Raw genomic sequence first — 19,112 nt, 5'->3', positions numbered from 1 at the left:
TTCTCCTCTGGCACATGCCGAGGGGCTCTAAGCCAGAACCTCTGTGCAGATGCTTTGTATATTTCACAATGCAGAGCAGAACGACTTAAAGACCTGAAAAACAAGAAATTCTAAACATTCACATTGAGTTTGTCACAAGAAAGATCCAAACATATAGCACCTTCAGAGGGAGTGTTCAGACCCTCGGGGTTTCTCTCTAGGACGTATGAAACAGGTCTGGGAAGTCTCTAAGGACTTTCAGTGTTGGGGACTAGTGAACTACATGTAATTAAACCCGTAGTTTAACTACATTATGCAGTAGCTTGCTGGTAGTTTCTACAGTAACACAGAATTGACAGACCCCAAACTGGCTCTAATTAGGGCCAGTCTTGTTCTGTGCTATTGTAGAAACATAGCGGTGCGACATGGTGGACTCCGTAGACGAGCACCCGATCCCTGTGTAGATTTAAACAGCTCATTCTTAAGTAATGACACAAAGATGTTTATTTTCAGGTGATTATACACTGAAAAAACCTACTTTTTAAAGTTATATTATTTCCCTTTTTGCCAATATAGCCCCCTAAATTGTGCAAACTGAACCTTTAAGTACATTTTGATTCTATACATCTGTGCTTCTGCAAAATTTTAAATTCAAAACTTTTACTTGTAAAATTATTTCAACACCGTGTTACTGCTACATTTACTTAAGTAAAAGATCCGAGTAGACTACTTCATACACTACTGATATCAAGGGTGTTTTCACACTTGGACACAGAGCAGTGACTCAGCATTTTTTGCGCATATGTTAAGACTCGAAGAGGACTCAGCCCCCTCTAAAGTGAACCGAACTCAGACCACCTCCCAAAGTGGCCCTCTAAATATCATGCTATTGCACTTTGACGCCTGAAAAAACAGACGAAACCACATCGGCCTGTAACGCCGGCAAGGACGCAGGACCAGGAGTAATTTGATCCACAGAAGATACTGCACGTCTACAGATGTGGAATGCAGAATACATCAAATGGCAACAGTCTACAGCACAGAGAAACACGAAGGTTTTCCTCCAATTTTAAGTTCATCTGAAAGCGAGAGGCTTAATGACCGCACTGCAGGGTCATGTCAAAGTTAAAAAAAAAAGAAGTACGTCAATAGAGATCATATATAGGCTACAGTGTCAACAGGAAGAGGACTGAGGCCCAATCAGAGCTGAAGTTGACCAGAAAGAGAACTGAGTCCTCTTTCAAATGAACTGACAGTGTGAACACAAAAAGAACTGAGTCCCTTTTCTGTTGGTCCACTTTTTGGCACACTGCACTGGGGGACTTGGTTTGATTGGGCGGGGAATGCCAAAAAATGTCACAACTTTATTTGGGTCGGTTCACTTTCACACTGCACTTTTTAAAGCGGACCAACATCACGCTGTTGCAACAGCTGCTCGTTTGGGGGCGGTATTGCCCGAAACGACCACTGACCAGGAAGGAAAAAAGGCACGAGGAAGAAGAAAACACAGCTCATTGGCCAGGACCGAAAACGGAAATCCATCTCCTTCAGCCGGCTTAGTCACCACGAGACATTTTCCAACTTTTTCTTTTCTTTTTTTTTTACCTCTGCTTCTCCTGGTTTGCGCTGTTGGCTTTGTTTTTTTTCTACCCAGAATGCACTGTGCTTTACGTCACTTCCTCACTTTGGATCACTTCCTGTCTTTGGTAAGCTGGATAGTCTGTTTGCATTTCCGACTGTAAGTGAACCGCACCAGGGTTCACTTGCAAGTGAACCAAGACCCCCAGTTTTCAAGCGGACTAGGGTTCACTCGTTTGGTCCGCACCAGAGTTCGAATGAGCGTTCACACCACTCCAAACGAACCCAACCATCCATGGAAGCGGATCAGGGTTTGTCCAAAGCGGACCAAATAGTGGCAGTGTGAATGCATCCTAAGAGGACTGAGTTTGGTGTGTTTAAAAAGGTCTATGTGTGAAACACCCTAAACCCATGTGATGGGATTCTTCACCTATGTGTGGTCACTGACAGTTTAGGATTGTACCAACTGACTTTTGTTGTCTTAACATGTGAAAACATTAAAAGTAATGGCACTGACCTCGAGTTCTCCTGGTCTACTCTGACCTATAAGTTCAGTCTCCCACTACATCACTATGATATTAAAGCATTCCCATGGGAGCTTGTCATGAAAAGTATTTAAGTGGCCTTTTACTCCACAGCGCACTGGCAGTGTGCCTGGATGCCTCTTTAGCTGAGCCACTCCACAATGAGAAAGCCCTGTCAGTTCCCAGAATAGAAGTCCCATTTCGGTGCAGGACTTGAACGGGGCTGTGGCTGTTTGTACAGCGCAGGAACCGGCGGTGAAGTGAAGTTTGCGTTTACTCAACGTGGACACGGTATTTTCTTTCATTGACGCCTCCAACATCAAACACTGTTAATAGTCGGCCCCCGCCTCCGTCGTCGCCCTGCTCCGCGTGCGCTCAGTCCAGTCTCACCTGTTGACGCCGACACAAACACCGCGCCGTCACTTTCCTCCCGGGGAGGGATTCAATCACACCAGGTGGACATAAAACAACCCAGCGGAGAAATAACGTGTGTGTGAGTTCACAGCAAACAGTCGGTGAGCTCGGAGGAGCTTAACTCGGTGCTGGAGTGTGTGTGTGAAAGTGAAAGCGCTTTAAAAGTTTGCCGAAGTGACGTTTCGCTTGTTTTTTTTAACCCTCTATTTAATTTCACCCGGCTCTACCACTATGTTACACACCGGAGGAGACACAACTGTTGCTGTTTAAGTTGGAGCACGTTTTCCAGGTAAGACACACTGTTTGCTTTAATTCCTGTTTTCTTTTTACCATGTCAGCAGAAATGACTTCTTCCACCTTCACAAAACTCACACAAAGCTCGTGTAGTTCCTGTTGTAAAGTCCCACACAGACAAAATGTTTCAATATGTGTCACTGACTTGGGAAAGTTAGGAGTCCCTGTCTGCTGCAGACTACACCAACATCTACTTTTAATCCCTGTGCACCCACAACAAAAGAGGAATTAATGCAGCTTCCTGATGTAGACTGCATTCACAAAGCAAAACTACCTGCATGTTTGAAACTTTTGCTGTGACTGCACATTGATTCACATTCACTGTTTGCCTTTTTTTTTAGCCTACACAGACCTGAATAATAAACATTATTCACTCCTTATCTGTGGATTCATCACTGTAACTTTCTCCGAGCTAAACTGCTGCTCCCCTGTCAAACTCCTATCCCATGACAATAACTCTGGCTTACATAAATTCCCCCTTTGTTTTCAATGACCCTGAGATATCTTCGCTTTTATCCTTCCATCAGCACGCAGGGTAAACACAGTGGGTGGGAGTGTAGGTTCAGGGTGGATTGTGAGGAGAGATTGCCTTGGGTCGGGAGGGTTTCCAGTCAGGGGAGTTCTGCCTGTAGTTGTTGTCTGTGTCACACACACACACACTCACCTTGTTTTGACTGGCCTTGGACAAATCTGTGTCTGAGCCCTGCATCCCAGGCTGTCATTAATGGATCACTCTTTTCTTGCATCACAATTCCCATAGATTTACTCAGGCTGGAGGAATCTCTTGTCAGTGCGGTTGAACTGGTGCTAACACCAGGAGTTACACACGTAGCAGGATGGGGATTTGATCAGTGCCCCAAGAGATTTTCTCACAATGTAAATGAATTTATGCATTTGCTTTTTCTATCTGTGACATTTTCTAACGTTAAAAGCCTAATTAAAGCCTACAGGTAGATGTACATAAGGCTTTAAGGAACTTTCTCACACCTTTCAGTGATGCTCAGTGCATTTGAGTAGCACTGCAGCTAATGAGGCCTTTTTCATAGCTGATGTTACTAATAACATCAATAATGGCTCTCCCAGTTTCCCAGTAATCCATGACACTTAGCCAGTATGCACAAAACCCTGAAATGGCTTTTCATTTTTGAGTCAGTGTATCACTTTTCCTCTGATAATCTCCCATCACAGTGTCCCAAAGCTTCTTTGAGTTGCGTCTTTAGTGCGACCAGCAGTGTAAAACAAAAAGACAGTTAATGATATAAAGCTGAGGAGAGCAGCAAATGGTCAGATGCTAATAATAATAATAATAATGATAGTAAACTTTATTTATATAGCACCTTTTATACAAGAAATGCAGCACAAAGTAGTATAAGGGTAGTATAAGCACTGAAGCACATGAAAGTAGACATAATGGACATAAAAAAAGACAAAGCAATTGATGGAATGGAAATTGACAAAGGTTGCAATCCTTGTTCTTCTTCTGGCTGTTGCTGGAACCTCCAATAAACCAGCAGCTGATTTTCACAGTGTTCTTGGAGGCAAATAGTTAACAATGGAGTTAGCAATGTAGCTCAGTCCCAGGCTATGTAGGGCTTTCATGAATGATTGGTATTTCTAGCCTTCTTACTATCATTGCTTCTGATGAATTGCTATTTGCAAAGTTATAATCTTCCGCGGTACATTTCAGGAGCCACTTTGTGAAGAAGCATTGTCTTTTTTAATTTTTGATGCCCTGCTTTGCTTCATTTTGTTTCCCACATCTGACTCGCTGCATGTTGTTTAAAGTGAGAATAAAACACTGAAGTGGGACAAGATGTTGATTTGCACCATTTAATGTGAGATATGCTGTGGCAGCGTTTGATTGTGGTCACATGAGGCTCCCCGAATTAGGGATAGATATCCAATCTCAGGGCTTTTTTTAATTTTGTTTTTATAGACCATTTAACTGGATTTGCCCATAGCCCAGAGTGTCAAACTCTACTGAAAGCTGGCATCAAATGTCTGGTCTGGTGTTTTCTTATTTCTTCGATGAAACAGCACCTGCTTTGAATCCTGATTTTTTTGTTTTGTTTTGTTTGACATTTTAGATGACCTTACATATTGTTCACGCAAAGTTCTGGTATGGCTGCTCATGTCCAAACAGGATTTAACATTTGAGAAAGTTGGCTTTGTTTGTTGAATCATAGAGAGAGTTTAAACCCTGCAGAGCATGGTATTGAAAAGTATTATTTTGGCACTGATAAAGAAATGTGGGTATTTGGCTTTGCTATTTGTGGTGCTGGAGCTGGAATGTCCTGAAGTGTACAACTGATGATCGATATTGCTGAAAAATCTTCTACACATAAAGCAGCTATTGTAGTCACAGCACAACATTTTACTCTGGCATCACTTCATCAACCAATTTTCCACTGGAATGTAGAAAAATACACCACAAAACAACAAAATGAGCCCAGAACTGTCCAGTAGCCCAGTACCAACAGCTTCTTTCTTAAACTGAAGTGCTTGTAAGTGTTGTAGATTGTTTTCCTTTAATAGTCACTGTCATATACAGTTAGTTAGCAGGTTGATTCAGAGCACATAAGCATATGTTGTTGGTATTTTCTTGCATGTGACACTGAGCGTCTGTCTGCATCAGTTGTTTTGTCAAATGTGTTGCCACCCAGGTGTCAGGCCGGGTTTGTCACTTCTCGCAGTGACAGTTGGGCGACAGCCAAAACTCCCTCCTCTCACCTGCTTTTCCTGCTCACGAACTTGTCCTGTGACGACAGCTTCCTGGTCCTTGGTGCCAAGCCAGCAGGATCCACATGCAGCAGGTCCAGAGGTCGCTGCTGGGTAGCCCACAGCGTTTCATCTGTCAAATGACAGCGTGCTCTTTCCCCTAATGTGAGGTCCATAAAAATGTCAAGATCTTATCCTATTTAAGGAAGCAGGACTCGTGCAACATTTTAATGTGTAAAGGTTGACGTAATACACACATGCAGAGGCGTAGCTGTTGCAGCCATTATTTCCCCTTTCTTACAATCTAGAATAAACCAATTAGTGTTCTGTAACAAAAGCAGAAGGTTTTCCAACGAAATTTCAGTCTTATAAAAAGAAAGCAAGACATTATGTGATTTTTCTTTGGTTTGAGCCAAAGCGTGGCCAGGCCAGAGCAAGGAAGTGGCAAAAAAATAGGGACTTCAGTGTCTAAGTTTTGATAATAAAAACAGGAAAATTACTTATGCTCTGTGGAAACATTGTGAGCATGAGATACTAATGTAATGATGTCAGCCCTGCTATTGAAGACAGAGTTTTAAAGACTGGAGATTTGGACTGTTTGGTTGAAGCCACAGCCTGTAATTGTGGCCAATAAAAAAGAATATGTGACTTCCTAGTACTGTAGTTCACAAGACATAATAGCTGGTTTTGGTCTAAAGCCTGCTGCAGATGAGAGGACACTGCTTACAGTAGCTAAAGAGGCATTTTATCATCTGGATCGTAGATGCCCCTCTGCTCTGTGTCATGCCACTGTGATCAAGTCAATGCAGCACTTGTAGAGTACAGTAGAATGAATGCATGCTGTGGTGAGCAGGACTGATTTCACAACCTGCTAATCCTCTGAAAATATTTGAGTCTGTCAACATGACAGTCAGGTGAAGTGGAGGTTTAGAGTTTTATTTTTCAGTCCTTTCAAGGTCTGCAACCAGGAGAGGGTTTGGATTTGGTCAGCGCAAGATTTATTCAGTTGCACTAGGGCTGGGTGAAAGTGATCGATTTATCTGATTCAAATCGATCTCCATTTGAATGACCCCATATGGATTCATAAATTCCAAGATTGATTTTTTAATATACACTTTTTCCCATAGATGTGTGAAGCTTTAACCACTTTAATCTCGTGGGTAGTAAACAGGCTGCGGCACTAAATTATTACCAACCCAGGTCTTGAGAAGCTCCGACATTACCGATTCTTTTATCTGTAACTGTAAGCTTACTTTTATTACGTTTTGGTGTAATTTATTATCATGTTGCAGCAGTTGTTATTCTTTTTTTGTCAATAATTCCTAAAATTCCTATTGTAAAATGTACAGTATTAGTTCTCTGAGAATCACTGTCACATTCTAGCAAAACTTGGTATTGTAACTGAAATATCCTCAATGGATATCGGATCGAATCGTATTGAATCAGAAATTGAATCGACTGAGGACCCTGTGAATCAAAATTGAATCGATTCAGGAAATCAGTGGCGATACCCAGCCCTTAACTGCACTGTTTGCAATCTTATAGACAGACGTGTAGGGTCATAAATCCTGACTGTGAACGAGCCAATATATCCCTGCACTCTGTAGGTCACTTTCTGTCCTTAGACCTTCATCAGGCAAAATCCATATAGGAGTTGTTTGCTTGTATGTGTTTTACCAAATGAATAAAGCAAGTACAAGTCATATACAGTGTGCTGGATTTAATGGAAAACAAATAGCCTTTCTCATATTGTGCTAAATTGGAAATTCTGCGTCAGCCCACAGAACTAACATCACCTGTCTGCTGTTTGCACTATTCGTTCCAGTCAAAACTGGGTCGGTCCATCTGCGTCACTCAGACCTACTTGTTGCCACATTATTGCTTTATTTAATTCTATAAAGAAACTCCATTGATATCTATTAAATTGTAAGTTTAGCCATCGATTTATGTGGTCTGAGAGCAGCTAAGGCCGACCTCTGTGGATTAATTCAGCAGCATGCACTGCCCCCCTTCTCACAGGGCACTTTTGCTCACATGCTCCATGTGTGACATGTTTTCCCCATACTGCCCTGGCATTGAGCGCATACTGACAGGCTGTAATCGACATTCACACCCACACAGAGCATGCCACTGTCAGAGCTCCATTGTCCTGTGTGTTGCCGGTGGAATATAGCTGTTGTCAGTGTTGACTTTATGGTTTTGTGTACACTATGCTTAGCCCCACTTTTCCTTTGAGCCACTCGCCAACGGGGGGGTCCCGACAGGGACGGGGTCATTTCAGGGTGCTACTGTGTGGTTACTGTCATCGTGTGGGAGCTACAGTATGCTGTTTTCATTACCAGGAACAGATTAGTGTTTAACTTTAAATATACTTAGCACCAGTGAGGCAGACATACTGACAACATACTAACATAATCAAAAGACGGTAGTACAGTGGAACAGAGGGACATTACAACACATATTGAAGGGCCACTCCCCTGGTTTTACACAGGAAGTTTAGCTCATGATGTCTTCTGTAGCTGTGGAGGAGTAATCCACAGATTTCACCCATCAAAATCTATTTACAGGTCTTTGGGAGTACTAGTGATTAAAGTTGTTTCAAGCCTTTTTCGGCTCTAGAAGGAGCTGCGTGACGTCTGATAAATTGCATCAAGTGATGTCACTCAAGTCAGCGTTGGTTGGATCTGAAGACTTAAAGTTTGAAAATGATAAAGCCCGCCCTTCACCTCTGCTTGAGGATAGCATCTTAAGGTTGCATTAACCGCTACAAACACAGCCTCATCTCTGACTGAACTGCTGGCAGACAAGTTGTATTGTGGGTAATATAGGCCCTAGGTTTTGACAGCGAAGAAGAATGCATGGAGTAACTGATCTTAAAGGAGCTCTTTATGACATTCAAAACATTAATATAGCAGCAAACCACGATTTGCTATGTAAAGATAGAGCCTAGTGCAGTGGTTCTTGAGTGGTGTGCCGTGATGCCAATCCAGCTACCTGTCTTATTTTTTCTTATTTTTATTGTCTTATGCTGTAATAAGAGTGATAACACATGTTATAGAAGCTACTGTGCACGGATATTTGAGATTTTGGCTTCAGCTTTGGTGTGCCCCGGGCACAAAAAGTTTGAAATCCACTGGCCTAGTGGAGTAATGGCATCCTGAGCAGAGAGTGATGTCCTGTTCCGTCATCGTGCTTGTTGTAATCCAAGCTTCTCTGTGCAGTATTGTGGTAGACAGTGCGGCTGCTCGTGCACATTGGTGCATCTGAGTCCCTATGTGTGTGTCCCACTGGATAGCTAACTAAACACTGCTGCTGTGTATTGATATTGGGATGCTGTCATCATGAAAGATAGCACCCACCGTCCCTGACCCCCAAAGGGTATCACCATTAGCTCTGTTACCACTGTTGCTGTTGTTAGAAATTGTAAGAGCCAAATATGTCATTTCACTCAGCAGATATGAATTGTATTTACAATGTATGTACACTGGGTGGCACTGTATGGATATTTCGAGCATTAGTGTATAAACATAGGAAGCCGTCAGGTGTTTCATCCCGCAAGAGCAAAAGGTTTTCGACCACTGCGGTTTGATACAGTGTGCTACGTGCTGAAAGCTGTGTTTTCGGCTCGGAAGACGTTTATTCAACCTGTGTTAAACACCATGATTGTTTGGCTACTGGAACCTGCAGTTTATTTTACGTACACAACGCAACCAAGGAGGCTGTGGCACTTACCGTGCAAAGTGCGTCAGCCAGGTCAGGCCGGGTGAAACATCCATGTAGCTGCAGGTAATAGGCTCAGGTCCTACAGTACTGTTTTGCTGTTAGCACTGTTGGCTGCTAGCTGCCCCCTCCATGTTGAGAGCTGTGTGCAGACAACCTCTGAACCTGTAGTAGTAGCACTAGTTTCCTCCTTTCTAAAAAGCAAACATTTTGTAATAATAACAACTGTCACAAACTGGGGATTTACTAAAGGATATTGCTGCCAGGCTAAAGGAGAAAAAACAGCTCAGTTTCAAAAGTCTCTCATTAAGACGAGATATATTTTAATGTTGAACATATTTCCTCTCATGACATGCCAACTGATTTCATTGCTGTATGTCATATGGGTGTGCTGTAATATCTTCAAATGTCGTCATCATCATCATCATCATCATCATCATCATCATCATCATCATCTAGTGTATGTGCTTCCAGAGTTATAGATGATTATTGAAAAGTCTTATTTTGTCTACCTCTCAGCTCTTCAAGTAACAAACATGACAGCTAATTGAATGTTCTGGATAAAGTCCATCAGTGTGTCTGTATGTGACTGCTGTCTCTGTAGAAGGCGGGATTTCCTTTACTAAATTTACTTTTCTCATGCAGCAGGACACACGGTGTCCTGCTGCTGACTGACTTCTGTCTGGATTTTTTTTTACATCAAACATGGCTGAAACTTCAGCAAAGCCTCAGAGTGAAAGAGAGTGATAAGACTTTGCTGATTTGAGAACATGGTGAGACAATATGACACGAGGAGTATTCTGCTGTTGAACATACGTAAGTCTCACACTGGTCTGATTGTGTGTGTGTTTGTGCATGTGTGTGTTATGGTGAGTCAGCTGTTGCCAGTTATTGCTGTTCTGTGGTCGATGATTAGCGTTGCAGGCTGATACACAGAGTGCTGAACTCTTCCAGGTTTCTGTTTGAGAGTTTAGCGTTTTTTTCCCCGTGCTACCTCTGTAGTCTTTACATAACTCACACAGAAACACAAGCACAGACACATGCACACTGTATTCACTCCCTCTTCTTATTCTCCAGAGGCGCTCCCCTCCCCGCAATCAAGTCCAATTATTTTGGGCACAAAACTGTGTTTTGTTCTTTGATCTGATGCTCAGGCTGAACTTTGCCCTCTTTTTTTAGTTTCCTGCATGTGTTTACTTTCTATCCATACTCGGTGCCTGTCTCACTGTCTCCTACTGTCTCACCATCTCGTGTTGTTTCAGTGCATTGTGTTTATTTAGTCTTTTGTTTGTTGCAATTGACAAATCACTGTGTTAACATGAAAGCATGGACTTCACTCCTGAATGCCTCTTTCTCTCTCTCAGCTCCGCGGGGTTGATAGTGTATCTGAGTGGACTTTAGCTGGAGGTCAGATAGCGAACTCTTGCACTGGTGTTTGTTTGGATAATAATGTAACTCGGTGTGGAGCTCTCCCTGCCTTGTTTTCCCCAGAGGTTAACAGCTTTTACTGGACTGTAGAAGGTCGGAGAGCACAGTAGGAATTACTAGTAGTGGGACAAATGATTGATACAGTAATATATAGTAACATGTTCCCTCAGATACTGGAGCTGAGGTGCACATTTTCTTTTACTGCAGACCTCTGAACTCTTCTGCTTTCTGCTAGTTCAACATTTTACACATGAACATGCTGCTGTGTGTTTGTCGACTTTGTTACAAACCATATCTTTTATAACACTCAGTAAACTTAAAGAACTTCATTATGCAGTAAAAACGGCATTAGTTAATTTAGCTGTTTGACATTTTAGGGTTGTTTTTTCTTTTACAGTGACACTGATAGTGTTTTTTTTTTTTTTTTTTTTTCCTAAAGATATTTTTTGGGGCTTTTTAGCCCTTAATGGATAGGACAGACAAGCGTGAAAGGGGGACAGAGAGAGGGAGTGACATGCAGCAATGGGCCACAGGCTGGAGTCGAACCTGGGCCGCTGCGGCAACAGCCTTGTACATTGGGCGCCTGCTCTACAACTAAGCCACCGGCGCCCCACTGATAGTGTTCTTTTTTTTACTGGTGACTGTCTTTCAATAATTATTGTAGAATCAAATTATCCCTCTTAGCAATATGACTATAACACAAATCTGACAATCTGCCAGCTAATTAGAAATGACCCTTAACAGAGAAAATACTTCTTTAAAACACTGTTATTGATTAACTGGCAATGTCCGATCAAAGAGATTATTTTTACCCTGTTTTTTTCTTTGACTGGAAGCATAGTCTGAGCTGTGAAATAACCCGGTTTACTGTAAACTGCTGTTGACAGTATCGTCTTGCTGCAGAAAGACATAAAATCTGCATTTTTTTTGCCTCAATGCTGGAGACAACAGTGGCCAAAAGCATTGTGTTTTTGGGTTTCAGACACCCGTCTGTCCATCCCTTTCTCATGAATGCGATATCTCAAGAACTGTTTAAGGGAATATCCTCAAATTTGGCAGAATCGTCCACTTGGGACTGAGGATGTGCTGATTTTAGATTTTCGATGGTCAGAGTTCAAGGTTACTGTGACCTCACACAACCACACAACACCCTTTTGGACTTTAGTCAAGAATTTCTCTGCTAATGATGACAAAACTTCCCACAAATGTCAAACAGGACATAATGATTAAGTGATGACATTTTATGTCCAAAAGGTCAAAGGTCAGCTTCACTGTGACATCATAATATTTTGCAGAAAACACTTTTCTGGCCTTTATTCAAGTCATAAGTCAGGAACAGAGTGGGAGACATTTGGTTAGAATTGGTGACACTAATCTTGAGTGTCCACCTTGGAACTGTGCTGATGGTTCAGTATAGAACGTCTGTGCTGCTGGGTTGACGATATGTGTGAAGCATCGTGGATGGATTTGTCGCTTCTTTACAGCAATGTCCATATTTTAAAACACTGTCAACAGTCAGGACTACATATGAGTCTGGACAGACATGGATATAAATTGTAACTTGACTGGTTGGTGGACAACTGTGAGGCGGTAATTATAGTTGTGTATTTCAACCCTTTTTAAATAACTATTTAAAGTATTTTTAAATGTTAAGACGACGCATAAACACCATAGAGAACATCGTGTGGGGGCACACCAGTTAAAGGGAAATTTCGGTTTATTTCAACCCGTCTCCTATCGTCCTAAATTGTTTCAAGTGACTAGTGACATAGAAATAATAGTTAGCATGTTAGCCGTTAGCCTAGATACAGCCGTAGCATCAGACCTGTTAAAATGTAATTGAACGGGCATCCCTTCAAGTGCAAAGTTAGTCCACTAAACAAGCTTTTTCTCCACAAAGACCGCCTCATATCGTTAGGATAAATGTCAGAGAACATATAGAAAACGACATGTAAACGTGTTGTCTTACCTTACCGGTGTGGTGCCATGTTTGTTGTTTACCATTTAGCTAAGGCTGCAACCGGTCCCATTCCTTGCAACAGAGGTATTCGTCTTCTGTGGGCATTGGGGTACAGCATTCACAGGTAACGTTACACCACCAATCTCCAGAGCTAAAGCCTTCCAGCAGCCATTCCTCCTCTTTTGGAAAAGAGGAGTTTCCCTTTAAGTTATCATGAGTCCACGTGTTAAATGTCCTTTTATTGTCCAGACATTCAAGGTAAAGCTGCGTCAATAAAGAAATAAAGAAATAAAGACAGTCCACTTCTTCCATATTCTGGGGAATATTGCTCCTCTAGACCTCAGGGAAAGTCATCTTTTCCACTATAAAGATCTCCTTGATTAGGAGACAGATACCAGTCTTTTGCATTTATTATATTCTTCCTCATTGTACCAAATACAGGACCTTAATATCAGTAGGTATTTCATATCCCAAGATCTTTTTTTATAACTGTTTAACTAACTAATATTTATATCCAAAATATTTGAATTTCTGGACATGTCCAAAAAATGTGGGATGTGTCCAACACTGCTGTTGTGACTGGGATAGGTGGCCCTTAATGTTGGGTGTGACGAAGAAGTGGATCAAGTTTTTCCAGCTAAATTCTCTGTATCTCTTTGAACGTTTTGATGAGGAATTTAGGTATTTTTCTGTGGAAATCTGTTAAACCAAAAAATGATGAGTCAGTACAAGTGTTAACCATTGCTCTATGGCCACATCAGGCAAATCTCTTCATATTGGGTGTTAGTGCTTTCCCTATTAAAATATAGACCTATTTTTTTCTATGGAAAATTAAGTCTTTTTTAGTAGCTTCCATGTCATGAGACCCTGTCTTTGTCTTGGTTTGTTTTATTAGTCATCGAGTGGAACTTTCCTTCCATGAAGGACTCATTAGGATCAGATCAGATAAGTAAGATCAAAAAAATAAACTTCTTTATTTTTGTAATCCCACCACACAGACAATATCTTATAAAGGTAGCTATTTCACAAACAATTGTCTCACACTCATTTTAAAGGTGCCGATTTCACTTTTATTCACAAGGTTATAGATATTAATGATCAACCAGTAAACATGATACTTCACCAGTGACATGAAGTTGGAGTTATACCCATACAAATATCCTCATGGTGTGAAATATTTATATTTTTACTTGGAGAACATAAATCTTTATCCATGGACACCTCTGTGAGGCTGCATCTTGCACATTTGATGCATCAGATTAAGACACTGCCATTTTGACATTTAACCGTCCACTTCCTGCCGTTCTCATATCTCTGTCTGTCTAGATCAGTGGTTCCCAGCTGGTCCAGCTCTGGGGTCCAGATTTCTCCTTTGGTCATTAGTTCAAGGTCCAGTTTAATACAGTATGCTTCATACTTGCGTTTAGCCATGTCGTTGAGCTAGTTTGTCTCTGTCAAGTAGCTGTCTGTTAGTCACTCTACAGCAGGAAATGGCACTTCAAATTAAAAGCTCTATGCTGGGAATTCAATGGACTTAAGTGTTTTTTTCCGCTTTACAAACGTGACATGTTTGCAAGTCACATGCAGTCCATTCAGAATGGACCCATGACCCACTTTTGGACCGCGACCCACTGGTCTAGGCCTTCTCCTCTCCAATCTCCTTCTCTATGTCAGTGTGCCAGGCGTTGTTTGGAAGCCCTCACTCATATCTCAGCTGTATATTTATCTCTGAGCTTCCCCTCCGCCTGCATTCCCTGCAGCCTAATAAGGTCTGGATACAGGCAGAGAGGCAGGGCACAGAGGGCGAGGGTAGATGGTGGGAAAAGGTTGGACAATAGGAATCAAGAGTATTTTCCCACAAATTGGTTTCTGTCTGTGCATGTGTGCATTTTTCTGTTGTTTTTTGTGTAAAGAGAGACCACACAGTGGAGCACCAAAGGGCAAAATAAAGTAAAGAGACCAGAATAATATAGGCCTTTAGGTTAGAATATACCCTCATGTTGGGAAGCACTTTGATGCAGGACAGTGTAAACACTATACAATGATATGTGCTCTGGTTTATGCACATGAATGTGACAGACAGAACAAAAAGTAGAACATGAAAGTACTTCAAAGTCTACTCTGATGTGCTCAAACATTTTTGTGGGCGGTTTCTCTAGTTCCTTAGGCGATTGTTCTGGCTCCATTCATAGACTGTGTCGCTGCTGATGCACGTCAAAAGCCTTCAATGGAAACAACTGTTATCTATCACTCTTGTGTCCACACACACACACACACCAGAGTCCTTCATGAGAGAATGGAGTCCCTGAAACACAACCACAAACCATCACCCACATCCTGAACTCTCCCCTCTCTTTCACTATTGCTTCCTCATCACCGTAAGGTGTTTTCTTCATCACACACTGTTTTCTGGAAGCCGGGGGGGATTTCTGTGTTTTAAAGTGCTTATGCAGTACTACTCAGCTGTGAAATCCCCTCTGTGAACTGTCACCTGATCCCTGTTACGCCTTCAACCGTGCAGCAGATTAGATTACCACAATACTCACCAAAGTAAGTAGCTCTTGTTAACTGCCTCCCTCTGTCTCTGCCTTTAGAAATGCCCCAACATAACATGGAGAGCAGCAGGAGCCCGTGGCAGCAAGGGCTGCGGCCGCCGTGGATCACCAGAGTGGCTGGAGGTCATAGCCCCGCCTCCTCTGGGGCGGAGTCGGACACAGAGAGTAGTAGCACAGAGAGTGAGAGGGTAAGTGTGAGTGAGATGATGGTGATGCAGTAATGTGGCTGTTTTATGTCAAAGAATGGGGTAGTGGAACGTGAACTCATCCTCTGTAGTTCCTGTATGTGACAAGAAAGAAGTGTCTCGCTCCATGCAGTTAAACCAATGAATCATCTCACATGACCGGACAAAAGTGTTTTAGAGCTTGCATGTGGTGACTGTCTACTTTTCTTCCTCTCTGTCTGTCAGTCCTGCATTAAAAAGCTGGAGGTGGGCTCACTGAGGGTCCTGTCATCGCCCTCAATGCTCCAACAGCGAATCACAGAGATCGACCAACAGAAGGAGGAGCTGAAGATTGAGGTGAGCATGTTGGATGATTTTGGACGAATCATAGACAGGCACACAAACATCCACTTGTCTGATCACATTCAAGAAATCCAAGGGATTTAGTTCAGTGAGCAGTAAAATGTGTAGCAGACCACTCAAAGAACTAGCGCTGACACAGAATAATCGTCTTCGAGAAAATTAATTGGCAACAATTTTCAATATAATTTAAACAGTTTCAATAATTGACCCTTCGCTAAGTCCTTCCCCCAGATGCAGACTGACCAATCATAACGTAGCATCTGGCAACTCAGACCAGGGTCCAACAACAACACAGCTGTGCTCCATTGAGTCTAATGCAGTCGTTTCAGATTTCCTTCATTTTCAGGCTGGTTTTGTGGATTTGGAGCTAAATGTTGTGCCTGGGGCACGTCGTGTATTAATGATACTCGTTACCTGGAGAGGTTGGAAAAAGATATACGTTTCTTCCCTGTTCCAAAACCAAAATCAAACCCTGAAAAGTGTAGGGTTAGCTAGCTAGCTACTGAAGATATAGCCTACTGAATGTATACACATGCTGCTTTTGCTTTTTAATGATTATAACAGTGAAACAAAGACCGACCCTGCTGTACAGGAACCAGTGAAGGGAAGCAGGGAAACTTTGCTGATATTCAACCAGAGTGTGTCATTGCATTGTGCACAGATGAACGTTGTTTGACTTTCCCAGGAGATCCCGGATGCTGGCAGTGGCATGGTTGGAAGCCAAACACTGTTCATCTGCACACACTGCAATGCCACACAGCTGGTTCAATATCAGCAAAGTTTCCCTTCATATTCATTGTCTTGTGTGGCCATCAGCAGTGATGTGGTGGTTCACTTTTACACTGTGATCTGTAGCCTATAGTTCGGCTTTAGCTTCTAACTATCTTTGTCTTTTTAACCTGTTGTTGCTGCTGAGTCAGTTTGACATCCTGGATATATCCTTCAAACACAGACTGTAGACCCCTCTGTCTGCTTCTCTCTGGAATTTTAAAAGTTGTTCTGACAAAAAAAAGCTATTTTAAAGTTCTTAGCAGGGGCCGTTTTCACAATTCTTTGACATTTCGTAGACTTTAGAATTATTCAATCAATCGAGAAAAAGTCTGCAGATGAAACGCTACATATTGCTGCAATACTTGCAGTTGCAGCTCTGGAATGAATTAAAGAATATGTAGTCTTCACTATCTGTCACACAGCAGGTCTCATTAAAGGTTTTGACTCACTATGAGTGCTGCAACAAATGAACAACCAAAACAGAGTTTCCAAGGAAACACTTCAATGATTTTCAATTGTGTCTCTGCTGCACATTTGAATCTCCGAGCCGTCTCCAGACATCAACACAGTCACGGTAGAGGAATGCATATCTGTGACTTGCTCAAGCTCTGGTCAGTATGATTCAGCACGGTGGCGTCTCCTGTCCTTTCAGCTGCAGCTGGAGATCGCCCTGCTGCAGGGAGAGCTGCAGACGGAGAAGGACCAGCTGCACAGACACACACAGAAGCTGCAGGCTCTACAGCAGGAGGCCAGACAGAAGAAGCACAGGCACACCGACAGACAAAAGGTATCATGTGTCAGATTGATATTCATGTTTGTTTTTTTATTGCTCACATATGTGTGTTGCATTTGTGATGTTTTATGCCATGATTGTTTTCTTCTGTCATGATAATGACCAACAGACTGATAGTGTTGATTTATATGGCTTATTATAGTGTCACAATCAAAACAGAAAAAGTTGGCTCAAGGGATTTCACACGCAGAGATACGTGGGCTCAGTAATGGTCCACTAACATCAACACAAGATCAGGTCAATGATAACTCAATTCCCATGCAATGACTGTTGGAATAGATCTGGTTTGAAGTTGGGTGTCTGAAGTCACTCACAGCGAACTCTGTAAACATGGTTGAGAAATCGATTTGTTCTTGTGTGAGAAAAACAGTTTTGCTTTTAAAAGTAAGGCGATGACTGTACCCTTACCTCACTGTCTGTAACCGCAGGAGCGAGAGAGGCTGGAGGAGGAACGACGCAGGGTAGAGGAACTGAAGGGGAGATGTGAGGAGAAGGAGAAACTGATCCCCAGTCAGCCAGAGAGCCAGAGAGAACAGCTGACTCTGCAGCTGCAGCAGGTGAGCGTCTGAGCTGCACGCGGCCTCATGAATGAAGCAATGGAAAAAGTGGCTTTTGCAATAAATTGATGATGATGTCTGAAACATATTCAAAAATGTAGCTCCTTCTTTTTCAGACTAGTTTCTTAGATGTGATGATTCAACATGTTGGCCTCATGTCTGAATAAACTCCTGGTCACTCTTACGTAAAAGTCACAACAGCAGTCTTACTAGATCATACTCAGTAACATTTTCTTATCACTGTCAGCACAGCAGTAGTCTGAACTTAAAGGGGTAGTCTGAATTTTTTGAAGTGGGGTCGTACGAGGTAGTTATCCATTCCCAGTTTGAAGAAGAGGACAGGACTACCGCCACAGAAGCTAAGTGGTGCAACAATGTATTTTAGCCACCTAAAAAAGCAATTACAGTTTAAGTGTAGACTATATTCAGAATATATTTCCACCACTTTACCTCGCTGACAGACAGCCCTTTCTGACGGGGAACTGTAGCCGTTATCGATGCTCTCTTCAAAGCCACCAGACTCCTTTGACAAAAACAGTAATTTGACCTCGCAGAACATGGGAGCTGCTGGCCTACTGCTGCCTTGATTAGTTGGTTAGTGTGTATTATTGTGTGACTTTGGTGTTTTAAAGGGTTAGTTTGGATTTAATTAAGTCAGACATAAAAGCAGTTTTTACACCAAGTTCAGATTTTTGTCTTACAAATGTATAAAAACTGATTTTGTGGGTTCTTATGAATGCTTGCACACCCCTGCAGAATGTTCATGCGGGGGAAAAAATATTGAGACGGTCCTTAATTTCAGCGTATTTCTGCCTGTCGAAATACACAGTATGTTTGACCAATGAAATCCTTTGTTCCAACTGATGTCATATGTTTGTTTTTGGCCATAACTCAAAAATTCCTATGATAATTATTATGACAAAAAAATCACACAAATGTCTAATAGGATAAAATAATGACATTTTACACCCAAAAGGTCAAAGGTCAATTTCACTGTGACATCATAATGTTCTGCAGAGCTCTTTTCTGTCCATTACTCAACGTCATATCTCAGGAACAGACATGGAAATATTTGTGTGTGCTGTCAGCATGAAAACGTGTGTGAAGCATTCATGTTTTCACAGACATGAATGTAAACTATAAGAGAACCTTGACTGGTGCGCGGAGGCATACAACCACGGGGCGGTAAATCTAGGTAGATTTCAAATATCACTTTACAGTTTCTGGATCAATGCACTGTCATGTGGAGAATCTAATCTTGATAAACTCGTTCACTGAGGAAGAAAATGTAATA

The 19,112-nt window shown here is 42.0% G+C and overlaps 1 protein-coding gene across 2 annotated transcripts in view; it reads left to right on the top strand.

Moving 5' to 3' along the window:
• Positions 1-2,211: 2,211 nt before the first annotated feature.
• Positions 2,212-19,112, top strand: part of phldb3 (pleckstrin homology-like domain, family B, member 3) — a 42,148-nt gene continuing 25,247 nt past the window's right edge. Inside the window, exons 1-5 of one of the 2 annotated variants that reach the window (XM_050046771.1) lie at positions 2,212-2,784; positions 15,210-15,358; positions 15,581-15,691; positions 17,121-17,255; positions 17,690-17,818. In XM_050046771.1, the coding sequence (XP_049902728.1) occupies positions 15,212-15,358; positions 15,581-15,691; positions 17,121-17,255; positions 17,690-17,818 (522 nt within the window). In that variant the 5' untranslated portion in view covers positions 2,212-2,784; positions 15,210-15,211. Of the gene's footprint in view, positions 2,785-9,891; positions 10,044-15,209; positions 15,359-15,580; positions 15,692-17,120; positions 17,256-17,689; positions 17,819-19,112 lie in introns of those variants that run through there. The other variant, XM_050046769.1, reaches the window with a different exon arrangement.

Source organism: Epinephelus moara, chromosome 6 (assembly GCF_006386435.1).
Source record: "Epinephelus moara isolate mb chromosome 6, YSFRI_EMoa_1.0, whole genome shotgun sequence".
NCBI classification, from domain to species: domain Eukaryota; kingdom Metazoa; phylum Chordata; class Actinopteri; order Perciformes; family Serranidae; genus Epinephelus; species Epinephelus moara.
This window is presented reverse-complemented; position numbering and strand designations above follow the sequence as displayed.